This window comes from Lacerta agilis, chromosome 12 (genome assembly GCF_009819535.1).
Source record: "Lacerta agilis isolate rLacAgi1 chromosome 12, rLacAgi1.pri, whole genome shotgun sequence".
Classification (NCBI taxonomy): domain Eukaryota; kingdom Metazoa; phylum Chordata; class Lepidosauria; order Squamata; family Lacertidae; genus Lacerta; species Lacerta agilis.
Window position 1 is genome coordinate 50,663,844 of NC_046323.1, and position 16,803 is coordinate 50,680,646.

At 43.4% G+C, this 16,803-nt stretch overlaps 1 protein-coding gene across 1 annotated transcript in view; it reads right to left on the reverse strand.

The window, feature by feature from the left end:
• Positions 1-16,803, reverse strand: part of OBSCN (obscurin, cytoskeletal calmodulin and titin-interacting RhoGEF) — a 216,747-nt gene that overhangs the window by 35,946 nt on the left and 163,998 nt on the right. The window contains exons 93-98 of the mRNA XM_033166000.1: positions 9,840-9,922; positions 5,608-5,744; positions 3,644-3,756; positions 2,637-2,805; positions 1,781-1,862; positions 1,426-1,626 (exon numbers count right to left, since the gene is read on the reverse strand). Coding sequence (XP_033021891.1) covers positions 1,426-1,626; positions 1,781-1,862; positions 2,637-2,805; positions 3,644-3,756; positions 5,608-5,744; positions 9,840-9,922 — 785 coding nt within the window. The remainder of the gene's footprint in view (positions 1-1,425; positions 1,627-1,780; positions 1,863-2,636; positions 2,806-3,643; positions 3,757-5,607; positions 5,745-9,839; positions 9,923-16,803) is intronic.

Consider the following 16,803-nt stretch of genomic DNA (forward strand, 5'->3'; position numbering starts at 1 on the left):
AAAAACAACAACAGAACAGAACGTGATACATTAAAAGTGCACAGAACTGCTTTCAGATGTCTATGGAAGGTGTCATATAATTATTTGTCTCTTTGACATCTGACAGGAGCACATTCCACAGGGAGGGCACCACCACTGAGAAGGCCCTCTGCCTGGTTCCCTGTAGTTTCATTTCTTGCAGGGAGGGAACTGCCAGAAGGCCCTCGGAGCTGGACCTCAGTGTCTGGCCTGAATGATGCAGGTGGAGACGCTCCTTCAGGTACACAGGGCCGAAACCATTAGGGTTTTAAAGGTCAACACCAGGGGTCATCAAACTTTTTCAGCAGGGGGCCGGTCCACTGTCCCTCAGACCTTGTGGGGGGCCAGACTATATTTTTTTGGGGAAAATATGAACGAACTCCTATGCCCCACAAATAACCTAGAGATACATTTTAAATAAAAGGACACATTCTACTCATGTAAAAAACTGCTGAATACCGGACCGTCCACAGGCTGGATTGAGAAGGCAATTGGGCTGGATCCGGTCCCCGGGCCTAAGTTTGCCTACCTACGGTCAACACCAACACATTGAATTGTGCTTGGAAATGTACTGGGAGCCAAGTTGTTTATTGTTAGAGCATTGCTAAAGTTGTTTTACTGTTTATGAGGCTGATGTGTTGTTTTCGTTCTTCCATAAGTTTTATGTTATATGAAATATTATATGACTCCCACCTTTTTTTCTGTGGCACCATGTATGTGCAGAGCACATGTGCTGACCAGGCCTCCCAACCCAGCCACCGCAGGATTGTGACGGGGGACGGTGCCTGGCCACAGTGCCACCTACCCAATTAAGGAGTAAGCAGACTTCTCAAATAAAGACACCTCAGAGGGAGTATGAAATGTAACGTGAAGCCTCAAAATTACAACTTAGCACAGAGTTCTGTTCTGTCATCTCTAGCTTGAACTGGAACAGTTTTAAAAAAATATATAAATAAATCACAATGCATATCAATGCTGGAAGTTTGCATTATCTGCTACACGTTACATGTGGATGTTCACTGCAAATAACATAACTGCCACTGTCTCTACTTCCTACATTTCATTTCCCTTTGACACCAACACATGTGCTTATAGTACCATACCTGTGATGCAAAGGATTCTTCCATAATAAATGTGTTAGTTTTTAAGGAGCCTTGCTTAAAAACAATTAATTAATTAATTGACAATGCCCAAAAAATATATAAGTAGACCGCGCCAAAGCATATTTGGCAACGGCACAAGTATTCTGTGCATTTTCTGTTTTGATTCCAGGTTTGACGTCCAGGTTCATTGCACTGTCTTCAAAGCCTACACCAGTGCTGAACACCATCTCCCTTTGTCATCATACCGCAAGCGGGGTTAACATACATTCCCCCTCCAGGATTTAGAAAAGAAAAAAAAGGATACAGCTCCAAAATCAGAATCAAGGTTTTCCGTGTTTCAAACTGATCCAGCAGCTGGGTGATCCTGTCATGGGACAGTGTGGCTAGAATATCCCTCTCCTGGTAGGCTTGATCCCTTGTTTTGCTTCGCAGGGCAATAAATTTGGCTGCGCATGACACTCGATTGCCTTTGTGAACCACTCTCTTAATCAATCCAAAGGAACCCCTGTGAAGATTTAATAATAATAACAAAAAGACAGAGTGATTCAAATCTCCAATCTGTGGCAACTTTCCTATTCAGTTCTTTCCCATGCCTCAGACACCCACACAAAACAATAATTATGACCCGAGTGGAATATCAAGTGAAAAATAGTTTTTACCTTCCTATTTCTTGCTTAACCTCATAGAAAGAATGAAGCTTTCTTCTATTACTCTGTTTCTTTGCCTCTTGGCTTTTCTTATCTATAGCAATTCAAACAACAAGGACAAGTAAAGTAACGGGCCTCCGCACGATCACGCTCTTGCATCACGTGTCAATACTGAAAACATTCTACACATCGTACATTGCATCACTTTTGTGAGGGGAGTGGTATCCAAAGCACTGCATTTTATATGAGGGAAAGTGATTGTCATCACAAAGGGGCACCTTTCTTTGGAGTTATGTTGATTGTAAAAAAACAAAAACACTTAAACAATCAGATCTGTTTTTAATAATCCTACAAGCTAGAATAAACCTATAAAATAGGTCAGCGTGATTATCTCCAAATTTCATATGGTCACAAGACATTTTGGTGGAGGCAGTTTGAGGCAGAAGAATGGAGTGTGAAAGTCTGTTGAGACACTGCATGCCGCTATATGTCATATAGAGGAGGGAGAAAGGCTGTTTTTTGCTGCTCCAGAGAAGCGGACACGGAGCAATGGATTCAAACTACAAGGAAGAAGATTCCACCTAAACATTAGGAAGAACTTCCTGACAGTGAGAGCTGTTTGGCAGTGGAATTTGCTACCAAGGAGTGTGGTGGAGTCTCCTTCTTTGGAGGTGTTTAAGCGGAGGCTTGACAGCCATCTGTCAGGAATGCTTTGATGGTGTTTCCTGCTTGGCAGGGGGTTGGACTGGATGGCCCTTGTGGTCTCTTCCAACTCTATGATTCTATGATTCTATGAATAAGTAGGTAAGAACTAATGAGAAAAGCAAATGTAAGTAGTGCAAGGACCAGTTCACACTTCTATAGTTACCTTCTTGGACTACGAGTTCAGCTTTGCATAAGACCTCCCCTCCTGTATTTTTAGCGATGCAAGTGTAGACACCACCATCTTCAGTTCTAGCGTTGTACAGAATCAAAGAATATTTTGTGCCTTCACTGAGCTGATGGACTCTTTCACTGTCTATCAACAATGAAATACCCTGGAAGGATGAGAGAAATATAGCACATGAAGGCCCCTGAGGAAGGCAGATAAAACTAAACCAAGACTACCTAGGTATATAAAACCTTATACACAATCCATCACGATCTCCTGGACAACCCCATTAAAAATGTTTTTAATTCTTTTCTTTTTTTTTTAAAGGATAAATTTCTAAAATACACCTCCAGAAGAATCACAAATTCCAACATTTTGAGCTCCACTCTGGAAAATCCATCTGGTGATATGGAACTTCAGAATCCAGTGAGGGCTCTGGCAGAGGGGGATACTGTTACTTGGTGAATCCCAAGGCACCACTGAAATGTATCTTCATGCTTTCAGTACATCCAATGAGTATCATTTTTCTGTCCACAAATGCAGAAGTGGAGACTGTTATAGGAACCTATCTCTTATCCCATGCCCATTTTACTACTCTGTAGATTTATTGGCGCTGTGAGTTAAACCACAGAGTCTAGGGCTTGCTGATCAGAAGGTCGGCGGTTCAAATCCCCGCGACGGGGTGAGCTCCCGTTGCTCAGTCCCAGCTCTTGCCCACCTAGCAGTTCGAAAGCACGTCAAAGTGCAAGTAGATAAATAGGTACCGCTCCAGTGGGAAGTTTCTGTGCGCTGCTCTAGTTCGCCAGAAGCGGCTTAGTCATGCTGGCCACATGACCCGGAAGCTGTACGCCAGCTCCCTCGGCCAGTAAAGTGAGATGAGCGCCGCAACCCCAGAGTCGTCCATGACTTGACTTAATGGTCAGGGGTCCCTTTACCTTTACCTAGATTTATTCAATCTCCTTTCCCTTTATTCACACCTCTGTCTGGGAATGTCTGCTGCCTACCTTAAACCATGCAATGGTTGGCTGAGGGTCTCCTTCAATAATAGCATGAAACTTTGCCATCTCCCCACACCGAACCTGCACATCTTCAATTGTCACCTGCATGTACGGTGGGCCTGATGAAACAAAAGTGTTATGTTTCAGCTGTTTAAAAAAGAATAATATTGGAAACAAGGATGGATGAGAAACAAATTGCAGTTGCGACCAAATTTTGCACAGTTCTTGGAAGATGACTTCCAGGACATTTGTGCTCCTAGATATAAGTCCCTAAACCTCTTCCTCCTAGACTTGCTAGCTATTGCCATTTCTCTCTTCTGGATGGCTGCAGAGGTGCCTTTAGCTGCTACAATGCCTCTAGAGCCTAGACTTTAGTGTTTCTGAAGCTTTTGCGCTCAGTTCCCCCACTTCTAAAACCATTCTTACTCTGGTAAGAAGTCTCTGGTAAATAACCCAGCAATAGCTGAACTTTGAATTCGGCTTCAAAGCATACTGGTAGATTGTGCAACTGGAAAAGAACTGGTGTTGTATGATCTGTTTGCCTCAAGCACTGTCAACAGTCGGGCTGCCCCATTATACTAACTGAAGCTTCTGCATCATTTTCAATGGCAGCCCCACACAAAGCACATTGCAGTAGTTCAGTCTAAAAGTTACCAGAGCTTAGATGACTGTAGCCAAGCGATCCCTGTCCAGATAGGGTTGTAGTTGGGCCACCAGCCCAAGTTGGTGGAAGGCACGCTACAGTACCAACACTGCCTGTGCCTCCTTCAGAGGAGGTGTGGTCCCCATCCGCAGCTGACTGCATACCACTCAGCTGGAGAGAGGAACCTCCCACCGATAGCATCCCAGTATTACCTGGTTTAAGTTTAAGTTTATTGGCCCCCATCCAAACCCTTATTGCAACCAAGCACTGTTTAATCACATGAGCCGTGAGATCAAATAAGCAGTTCCTAAAAAACTTTTAGCTAATGAGGCAAGTAGGGAACAGATTCTCATACAAATCTAACATGGACCCTCCAATAGGAAGTACTGAAACCATGTGTCTTGAGCAATTGTGGAAGGAAGGCTCCACCTGCCTCAGGATTCCATTTCTTCTTCAAATCTTGCACAGTCCACCATTTTTTCCACACTGTACCAGTGTTTACATGCTCAATTTCAAGAGGCATTTCTACCTCTCAAGAGTAAGAGTCACTGTACTCCAAAAGATACAGCGATCATTTTGGAGCCGGGAAGCCTGGAATTGCTGCCTGACTCACACATGAGCTCACAGGCTGGCCAGAACAGTCACAGGCAGTGATCAAAAAAATGAGAGATAATTGTGCCCAAGGTTGAAGCTGGAAGGCCACTGAGACTTGGCTAATTTGGGGGGGGGCACTTGCCCCAAACTTTACCCAGAGTGTCTGAAGGTTTTTGTTTTCTGAACGTAGCCTTGTTTTGTTCCATACACACAATGGGAGTTAAAGCACTCCATTGACCTAAGGCAGGGGTCCCCAAACTAAGGCCCAGGGCCCGGATCCGGCCCAATCGCCTTCCAAATGCGGCCCGCGGACGGCCCGGGAATCAGTGTGTTTTTACATGAGTAGAATGTGTCTTTTTATTTAAAATGCATCTCTGGGTTATTTGTGGGGCCTCCCTGGTGTTTTTACATGAGTAGAATGTGTGCTTTTATTTAAAATGTATATCTTGGTTATTTGTGGGGCATAGGAATTTGTTCATAATTTTCCCCCAAAATATAGTCCGGCCCCCCACAAGGTCTGAGGGACAGTGGACTGGACCCCTGCTGAAAAAGTTTGCTGACCCCTGACCTAAGGACTTGATGGCCAAAGTGAAAAACTCCTGAATGCTGTGTTTGGGAGGAAGAAACTTGGCATAATAGCGTTTCAGATTTCGAAGACAAAATGCAATCTAAAAGTTTTGACAAAACTGATTTGTCTTGACTCCAGGCAAGGTCATGCAATACGTTGGCTTACTTGCTGCACTCTTCTCCGCTGTTTTATAGATGTAGGTTCTCTCTGTGGTCTCAATATAAACCTGCCTCTGTACCTCCAAGATGACATCTGCCGCGTCGCTCTTGGGCCACTCTGCTCCAGCCACGAGTTGAGGGGTTCTTAAGCATTAAAGCAGGAAGGAAAGTCACAATGGAAACAAGAGTTATTGGAACACAGTCAACAAACCACAAGCAGGTCACAATGTTGCTGTTTATCCCACATACTACTGATGAGTGGGGGGAGCCCAAGGAAAGATTCTTCTCCACTTGCCCAGCACCAATGAAATGGAAGCTATCTAGTAAATTAAGGCTTGGAAATTAATTTGCATCAGTTTCTAGACTGATCTATTTCTTCACTCACAACTAAGTTTCCTGAAATCTATCTCATATTCTGCTGGCTTGCCCCTCCCATGGCAGAATTTTTTATTATTTTTTTGTACTAAATGTATTAACTTGCTGGCTGTGCTGAAAAATTGCAAGGGGTGAACACTGGCTGTTTTGAAGTGGTTCTAATCAGGACCAGTGCTAGGGCTTCTTGTGCCCTAGGCGAACCACCTTCTGGCGCCCCCCGCCAAAGCCTGCTTTAGCGGGAGGTGGGGGGTGGAGACACAAGCAGCAGTTTCTCCGCTGTAGCGGAGAGCTGCTGCTCGCCCGTCCCGCCACCCGCCAAAGCCTGCTTTAGCGGGAGCTGGGTGGTGGTGTAGGGGGCAAGCAGCACCTCTCTGCTACAGCAGAGAAGCTGCTGCTAGCCCGTCCCGCCCAAGCCTGGCCAGCGCCCCCTCCATTTTGGCGCCCTAGGCAATTGCCTAGTTCGCCTAAATGGATCTGCCAGCCCTGGTTCTAATATCCCTCAACCCCCCCTCCCCAACTTAGATTGCATGAATATTTGCCACTTTTTGCTCCTTCATTTCCCCTGATGGCTGGGCTCCTCTTTGAGTTGGAGATATGGATAATCCAACTGCTTCAAGGGGATCAATGAGTAAATGGGGTATTATATGAGGTTCTTAGCAGTCATCAGAACATCAGATGTTCTTAACAGATTTCATAGTACAGAGGTGAGGAATCCTAAGGCCAAATCTAGCCCGCTAAGACCCTTTATCTGGCCCTAGGCCACGCTTCTCCATGGTCACTGCCCCTCTCCCCGCCCCAGCATACTTTTGCCTAGCTGGAATTTTTCCTATTGATTTCTGAACGTGCCTCTTACTTACGTGGATGGGCACATACATGCATACATGCCTGACTTGTGTGCTTAGAAGTCAAAAATTAAAGAATCCAAGAAGTCTGACCAGGCGGGAGATCAATTTTAAAGTCTTCAAACAGTTTTATTAATATAGAAGCAAATTCTATATTACTATATACTACTATATTACTGCTATATAGAATGTAGTATACTGTAAAAAGACAAGAGCGTCAATCCTTTTTGCCTCTGGGCCTGCCCACCCTGGCATGTGGCACTTGGAAGGCTGTCCATGTGAAGGTGTTCTAGAAGCCTTCCACAAGAAATACCCCTGCTCAGTCAGAGATATATTTACAGTCCTTTATTATTTACATATGTACAGGTTTGCGCTCATAATTCATGCATCTGACCCCTCGCTCTCAGATCCCGGGAGTGGAGATTTATGGCTACGCCTCCAGCACAGCAACCTGGGTACCCTGAGTCTCCGCCTCTCCTCTCGGCGTCTCAACCCCCTTCGCTCCTTTGCCGACGGAGCAGACACCACCTCCCCGTGGCAGAACTGCTCAGGCATCGCTGAGGCTCCTTAGCATCCGGAAGCCCCTCCACCTCTGAGCTTGTTTCCTGCCTGTAGCTTTCTAAGGGCTCATTGCCCTCCCTCGGCTCCAGGCAGCTCCCTGGCAGCCCCGTGACAGTCCATGAGGGAACAAGACCTTCGGGCTGAAAGGTTTCCTCACCAGTGTCATATTACATATTAGTTGTGTTGGGCTATCTATTACATATCCTCCAATCTTCCTCTGATGAAAATAGGGACATTCTATGCTACATCAGTATCTCTGCTTGAGCATTTGCTCCTGGACAAGTAACAAAAGTTATTAGAGGAAACACACACAACTGCAGTATTTTACACACAGAAACCTTTGAATTTATGTGCTGTGTTAGGGGAAAAGGAAACCCCAAATGGAATAGGACGTCCCTATTTTCATCTGAGGAATGTTGAAGAGTATGATAGAATAACTTCTCTGAAGGCAAGTGAGAGCAAAGGCAGGTGACAATTTAAGTGAATAAGCAAACATTTCCACAATAAGTGCTGAAAGACCGCCAATAAGAGAAGATACCTTTTTGACCCAGCTGAAAATGTGTGTTTGTGTGGTGGGGAGAGATTAATTTCAGTTCAGTCCAAATTCACCTCTCTCCAGATCAGACATTGCAAATGTGCACCGGATAGTAAAGATATTGCTATATATCAGTGTTTGTAAGCCTCATGTAGGATTGACTTCCGAAGAACTGTATCCCATCAGAATGCAGGTTGGGGACTGAACGTATAAAAGCTAATGTAACCCATTTCCTCCTCACACCAATATGCACACCCAAAACAAACAAAAAACACATCCTGATATATAGACAACTAGTATTTTAGGAAGAAAACTAGACTACAGCTGTTCTTTCAGACAACCTGGTTTTCCAAAGGTAGGGAATTTTAATGCTGGTGTGAATTAAACTATATGATGTACCGCCTGCATTTTGAAATACGTAGTGATCAAGGATAATTTTTCGTGAGTATAGCAGGCAAATCATCTAGATATAAAAGAGGAGCTGAAATGCAGCATACTTTACCTGCATGGCTTTCAGTGGTACGGTATCTGAACTGGTCAAGGAAGTTACCTTGTAATAGGAACAGCCCGTTCGTGAATCCCATCACCTTGAAGAATTGTGTCCTTTTGAGTGGTGCCTGGCCTTTCCTCTGGAATTTTACCAATAGCTTCCTGCTGTTTGGCTGGCAGTGAAAATGCAGGTGATTAGGTTGTGCATACAGGGATGAGACAGAGGAAACAACAAGAGACCACCACCAGCAGTACTGTCTACCCCGTCGAGCCATGAATAGATAGGATAAAAATGTTTTAAACAAATTTATTTTAAACAAACATAAAGAATCGGCTTCTTCCAGAAAGCAGTAGCAAAATTTATATGAAAGATACCCAGACTGCAACCTATTACATTTTACCAGGCTCTCAAGTGCACCGTATAGCACTCAGCCTGGGATCTAGCATTTCCATTCCCTCTCCACAAGGAGAGGGACAAGTCGGGCATAGCTCTCTCAGATCATGGTCAATTGTGCATTATTCAAGCTGAAATCCGAGTATCCTCTGTGACTTTCCAAAGGATCTTGAAGCACACCTCTCCAATTGTACACAACTTCAAATTGCGTGTGTTGCTTATGGAATTTGACTGCCCTAATAATTCTAACCCCAGAGGGATATATCTGGGAATAGCAGCTTGAAAGCGAGCCCAGTGGCCAGATCAGTAGCTTCCAAACTGTGAAACTGGACAGGTCTAAAAAAATAATGAAAATGTATTTGATAGTTTATAGGGATGTGAGCGAGGGAAGAATGAGACCATGCAATTTCTTTTTTTTAAAAAACTGAGATAAAAGGATGTTGGATATTTCCTGAAAGGAAAATAAAAAGTGGTCTTCATACTGAACTAAGGAAAGTAAGTCAACGCATCCAGAGTAATGATCATTGGAGCTGCATTTTTAGGACAGCAATTAATGCCATCTCCTGGGAGTTGTCAATAAATAAATTAAGAGAAGTATCGCTCCTGTCTTTCGTTGCGAATATTAAGCAATTTATCTGTTGCAAGTTTTGACAAGAAAACCATTAGGCCATATTCAAGCACTGATGTGTTGTCAAAATCAAAACAAAAGCATTCACACAAGCCTATATGCTTTCTGCATTTGCCAGGGCTGCCCAATCATAGCTGTCAACCTTCCCTTTTTTTGCGGGAAATTCCCCGATCACTGCTATGGTCTATAGTATAGTACTGATAGGGGAATTTCCCGCAAAAAAGGGGAACGTTGACAGCTATGTGCCCAATACATTTTGGAACCTGAGGCAAACCACAAAATGACGCCGCCCCCAACCAGGGAAGAATGGGGCGGGGCACTGAGGAGACGGCAGATTCGGCATCCAAGGAGTGTGTCACAGTTGCAGTGGCGGCAGCAAGCGATTCATTCCTGCCACCTGAGGTGGTCGCCTCACCTTGCCTCATGTATGGGCTGGCCCTGGCATTTGCACACCAGCAGTCTGCTGCCCCAGAGAACATGGGTCTGGTGTTTCAAATGCTATATAGATATAGGTTAGGGGCAGAGAGTAAGTGCCTTTTAAAAATGTTTCCGATGCCTTTCATAAGGAAGAATTAACCAATTCTGGATTAACCAATATATACTGAATTCAATTTAGATGCTATACCGTATGTCATACCCTCAGAAGGTGATGGACTCTCCAACAGAGGTTTTTAAATGGAGGTTGGGTGGCCATCTCTCAGGGACTCTCTAGCTGCAATTCCTGCATGGCAGGGGATTGGACTAGATGGCATTTGGGGGCCCTCCCAGCTCTACAGTTCTATAACATTGACAGCTAAATACCACGAAGCGTGAAAAGGGGATCTACATCTCCAAAACTTGGGGCAATGTGCTGGATTGTAGCCCATATCTTCTTGGCACATGTTTATCACATGTTCTCAACTACTTTGAGACATGCATGCTCTATTTGTATTTTATAGTGCCGAGTCCTGCTAACACCCGTGCACACACATCAAGGACATTTCCCCTTGTATGTGAACTGGCCCCTTGACAAGGTTTCCTTGGACAGCTATGCCGTCTATTGCTGCGTACGCACTCCCATTTACTCTGCATCCAGTGAACCTTCACTGATGGTTTGGGTAGCGGTGCACACATGGCGCTAGCCACAATCCATACATCCTGTTGTTTCTTGAGAAATAATGAGTTTTGGTGTGTTTTCCCACAAACCAGTGCCAGTCCAAATTGAGGGAAAGGACAACATAGCTGTGTTTTACGGCCTTTGTGCCTAGCTTAGGAAATTGAGAGCAACTTGCTAATGTCCCCATAACATCTCTTTGAACTGAGAAAATTAGGAGATGATGACAGAGGCGAGATGCAACTGCTATTAACAGGCTAAAGAATGAAAGGAATGCATTGTACGTTAATCTCTTCATGCTTAAATCATAAATTGTTTTCTTTGGAAGGCACACCTCAGTGTGGTTTTATGAAAAGTAATCCCTTTATCCTCCCAAAAAAAATGGCAGAGCACTATTTAAAGTCACCTATTCAGTGCAAGTAAAATCTTAACAAAATCACAGATCCAAAGAACTACAGTGGAAAGCTGAGTTCAGAAAGTGCTGTAGAATCAAAATCCTATTTCATTATATGTATGAAATATTTTGGGGGGGCCATAAGCAGTAGTGCAACCTTGCCAGATAGAACCCACAGACAATCAAGTGCAAGGGTTACTGCCATCACACCCCGAAAAAACCTTAGGACTTCCACTGCACCCTTGGTCATGATAGAGTGGCATGAGGAAGTTGAAAGAGTGACACTCTTTCCCACTTCCTCTTTCTTCTTTGTGCTTATCGAGCCTCAGATTAATTCCAAATTAGATTATCTGTCTGGAAACTGTAGAAAAGGCTCCCTTTCCTTTAGAAGCTGCAGAAATGTGAGTTGAACCCCATAAAAACAGAGCTTTTCCTCTTTGCTTTTCCCCCTTTGCAAAAGGAGCTTTGCTTTTCCCCCTTTGCAAAAAAACTGCAAAACTTTTAGCTGATCCTCAAAAAAAAAAAAAAATAGGGCTTTTAGAGGAGGAAAACCAGATTTTTTTTTTCTTGTTTCCTCCTCTAAAAACGAGGTGCGCCCTATGGTCCGGTGTGCCCTATGGAGCGAAAAATACGGTAAGTGTGTGTGTGTAAGCGGAAGAGAAGTGATTGGTGTTATGTGCCCACGGCAATCACTAAAAAATCCAAATGTGGCCCCTAAAACAGTGTCCTCTAGTGCCACACTCTGTCTCTCAGGAGTGAATGATTTGATGCAGGAGTGGGGAATCTATGGCTCTCCAGACATGGTTGGACTACAACTCCCTCAGCCTTGACTATTGTCCATGCTGGCTGGGATTGGTGGGAGATGTCCCTAGTATGTTGCAACCAGCAGTGCCTCCAGCTGGCTTGAAAATAGGTATTGGCAGGCAGAACTAATGAAACATAATGTGGACACAAATCTTCGTTGAGCTGGTGTCCGTACAGATTCACTAATTCAAAACCAAAGATGGGACCAAGCTAAGCACAGTTCCAGGCACAAAACCTTTCATGTTTTGATCTCTGCTTTCGTTTTTATTCTAACGACAGAAATGCCTGCAACATGCTTGGTGGCCTTTGGGGTCTTGTGGTTTTCTTCCAACCCCAGCTCAGGACTGGGGGACCCAGCATGCCTAGCAGAGATTTGAACTGATAGTTGTCTTTGTGAACTACCATAAGCAGGCCTAATAAGTAGCCCTGAAGGCAAAAAAATCAAGGCCACTGATCTGCTGGCTTTCCCTCTTGTGACTGGAGGAAGCGATGCTGTTGGTAACACAGAGTCCATGAGCCACCTTTACCTCCTTATCTGCATGTTCGAGTGAGGCCCCGACAGAATCCTGCAGCTCTGATCATGACAAAGGCATCCCCTACAGCTTTTCTCTCTTCAGTGTGAAAAGAAAAGGGTTAGCGTCAAGGTCAACCCACTTCACATCATTCAGATCACAAGATGATACCTAGAGATGTGCCAGTCACTCGTAACAGTGAACTGGTAGACACAGACAGACCCTTCTAAAATTTGGACCCAGTTTGTAGTGAGCTTAATTCACTGCCTCCAAGTGCACCTTTCACAAGGTTGTCCTTATGGAGGGGGCATGTTGAAGCAGCACTGTTGTGGAGGGGGGGTATTGAGGCAGCACTGTACTTATAAAACGCCCATTGACACTGGGAAGCATGGGAGAGAAAGTTGCAACTGCCAAGAAAGAGGTGCAGGTAATAATGAATCCCTTTTGAAATTTATATCTGCAAAATCAAATAAAAACAATTTCAAAAAGAAAAGAAAAGAAATCAGTCAAATATGAACGTGGGGAGGAAGGCGGTTCTCTCTGCCTTGCCGTCAATGCCATTGTGGTCGCAGTTATTGTGCTTTCTACCTATGGTGAAACCCTGTGATTTAGAATACAGTTCAGCTAACAGCATCTACAGCAGGGTCCCCAAAACTGCTAGGCGTTCATGACTCCATCTGCTGACAAGCTGGAACGTGTCCAGAAGAGGGCAACCAAAATGGTCAAAGGCCTGGAAACGATGCCTTATGAGGAACGGCTTAGGGAGCTGGGTATGTTTAGCCTGGAGAAGAGAAGGTTAAGGGGTGATATGATAGCCATGTTCAAATATATAAAAGGATGTCATATAGAGGAGGGAGAAAGGTTGTTTTCTGCTGCTCCAGAGAAGCAGACACGGGGCAATGGATTCAAACTACAAGAAAGAAGATTCCACCTAAACATGAGGAAGAACTTCCTGACAGTAAGAGCTGTTCGGCAGTGGAATTTGCTACCAAGGAGTGTGGTGGAGTCTCCTTCTTTGGAGGTCTTTAAGCAGAGGCTTGACAGCCATCTGTCAGGAATGCTTTGATGGTGTTCCTGCTTGGCAGGGGGTTAGACTGGATGGCCCTTGTGGTCTCTTCCAACTCTATGATTCTATGATGCACCAATATTACAGGCACCTTCTTAAGCCCGGGAAGACCTCTGTCCCAGAATCAAGAGTGTTGACTGTGGTGCATAATGCACTTACTCCTCACTGAACCTTTTCACTGTATGATCCACCATGTTACAGTTAGGTACCCCATTTATGAATTGTTTACGTGTTCCCTAAGGAAGGTGAAAAACCTGCCCATCCTCAGCCAATCCGAACAGCATGGAAAATTCCTTCCTGCTCTCAACGCATTATAATCCTGGCTGGCATAGAGGATGGGTGGCCTCTGCTTGTGCAATCTGCTGAGCCAAACTGGAGACAAGCTATGTTGGACAAAGCCTGGCGTAGGCATCTCCAAGATTACGTCACACAAATCTCACAAGGCTGAAAAATTCCATATTGGAAGGTTTTGTCTCCCTGTTCTGGGAGCTCCCAGTCATTTTGGGACTGGGAGCTGACAAACCTTCTCAGGTGCTGTGCACTGTGGTCACCCTTCCGAGAGAGCAATTGGATGGGAGAACTGTGTCACTTCTGTCTGCTTGCAGCCATCACCCTCTTTACAGGCACTGTAAAGGTCTCTATTGCAGGGATAAATTTGGGGAATAGGGTTTTCTAGTGGCAGGGAGCTCCCCTGGATCTGATTCTACAGGCCTAAATGTAAATAAGTTAATCTAAGCACAAGCCAAATCAACTGTCTCCAGTTGAGAACATGGTGGAATCTACACACATATAAAAAACGCTGTGAAAATGCTTTAAAAAAATTTTTTGGGAAAAAAATACATTGAATTTGGCATAGCTCACTGATGCCATGTAGTGTCACGTTTGTGTATTGCACTTTACAACACATTGAAAACATTTTATTTGCAGCTGTATAGCTGAGTCCCATTAGACGTCAAGCCTGCAGGAGCTTGCCCCTTATTACTGCCCCTTCTCTCTCCTTACCACTCTTCTCCAAAGCTATTTTCCGAAGAGTTTTAGAGAGGTACCCCATTCAAGCTGTAAGAACACACCTGCCATCGGATGCAAAATCCAGAAAACTAAAACACCAAAAAGCTATTGTGTGAGGGAACTACACAAAAGCAATACACAAGAGAGTGAATAGAATGTCAGCTAATATTAGACATTTATTGATATGAATCTGCGGCTCTAACAGCACAATATGACTTTAATTATGTCTGAGGTTTGTCTCATCTCTCAAACTGGTTTCTACTTTATATCCTTCCTTCCATGGGAATATGCAGTCAACTCAAAAAACAACAACTGTTAATCATGTACAAGCAAATGCTCTTTTGGTTTCTAGGAAAATACTTTGAAAATACAAATATAGGACTCTCCATCGTCTTAAAAATGTTTTAAAATAGTGGATAGGAGGCATCATTCTGCCAAGTTACTTTTTGGTTGTTATTTTTTCAAAAAGAAAATGTAAACTGATGGAGGGGGTTGGGTCAAAAGAAATGCAGTTATTCCCTGGATAAAACTATTGTTCAGTTAGCAAACCATTACTCAGCAAAATAAAACAGCAAGATTAGCATTTCTGCACGTTTTATAGAAAGAACACTCTTAAAATTTCTGCACGTAAGATTACAAAAGGCACACTTCTGTTGTTTCTTAATGACAATTCTCTCGATTTCCACAAGTAGTATCTAAAACAAAAACCTGGCCCTAATAATTAAATAATCTTGCGCAGAGAGGTATTTTCATCTTTAGCAGTGTCTATAACTTTCCAACATAAAATGCATAGTGCAATAGACACTGACATATTCATGTACCTTAATTATATACAGCATAAACCAATGAGGTGTTGTGAAAATTGAAAGTTACAACATGAACGAGGTTCACCGAAGAAGACCAATGAGACATGCCTAACCTTCTACTGTAGTACACAGGTACTGTACGCAGCTTACAAAAATTAAAACTGGAGTTAGAACTACTAAACGAAGCCACGATGTTCAAGTGCCATTCTTGAGATGAACATTTATGTGGATTATTTTTAAAGCTGTGTTCAGAGATTGTCTTGGCAATATTTGGTAGGCTGTCCGTTGTGGGAATCTCAAGCAGCAAAGTGATGGGCCAAATTATTTATCCAGTATAAAGTAATAATAAAAGGGCAGTAACTACTGTTAGCCCTCCTCAAAGTAGACCCAATGAAGATAACGACCATTTCTATGGTCTACTCTGAGGATAACTTGGTTGGCTACAAGTCAACCCAAAATCTTTAAGATGTGCTGAACTGTCTTAGTGTATCTGTAACTTTATTGTTATTTCTTAATATTCATACAACAGGCTTGCCTTCTCCAAGTATGTTTTCAAGCAGTCATTTCTTCCCTGGTGGAACTGTAGTCCCAAACATCTGGCGGGCACCAAGTCAGAGGAAGGCTGTTTCAGAGAAACAGCCAATGTACTAGTTTCATCCTCAGGCTTTTGTGTTCACACTAACTATGCAGGTTGGATATTGCTAGCCCTTGTAACACCACATCTGTATGCGAAGATTTTTTTAAAAAAAAAATATGGATGCAAACTTTGCTCCTTCTTGGCTATTTGGGGGTGCAGGACATGGGAATGGAAAGGAGTGAGGTAATTACTCTTACAGAAAAATTCATTGGGGTTCCCCATTACAAATGGAACAAATGGTTGGACTGAGAAGTCATTTCAGACCATTCTTGATGTGCTGTACCCCCAATATTTAGTCAGCAGCCAGCATTTTCCCCCCAGCTGCTTTGTCCAAGTGAGTTGCTACTGAAAATATCTGCGAGTGCCCATTTCATTTGTCCAGTTGTGTGTGTTTGAGGTTAATAAGGATGGCTCTTGTGGATGAAAAGCATCATTTGAACGAGCCCAAAATATTATGGAATACAAGGGATGTGATCCACCACATTCAGGCTTTCCCCATAGATACCACATGAAGAGAATTTAGTACAACTAGAATAGCAGTCGTAATACTGCAAATACTTTGACTATAATCTTGTTTCCTCTGAATTAAATGTCAAAAACAGCACTGAATTTCTATAGAATAAAGGCTGGACAGTCTTGTCAATTGTCCCTATTTAACTCCATCATGAAGAAAAAAAACATAAATTGTACATTCTGAAAGGCATGCGTGGAATCTGTGTTGTCCACACACACAAAGTGAAAGTAAATCATTTTTTAAAGCACACTTCAATGTGCAGAAGCAGTTTGTGGTCATTACGTTGTTTACTAAAAGTGTAAGCTCAGCTATTTCATGAGAGCCTGGCATATACAAATAGCAACTTGAAACATGCTCTCCTTTACCGGTAGTTGCCAGAAGGTGCTGACAAAGAGCAGTTGTGTAAACTTCCTTCTGTAAGGTTACATTTTAAAACATAAATGCAAACTTAATTAGATCTTGTCACTAATTATGCCCTAGGTCTACGTGACCTGTCCTTATCGCTTCACAATGGAATGGTGTGCTTAAAAAAACCCACCACAAAT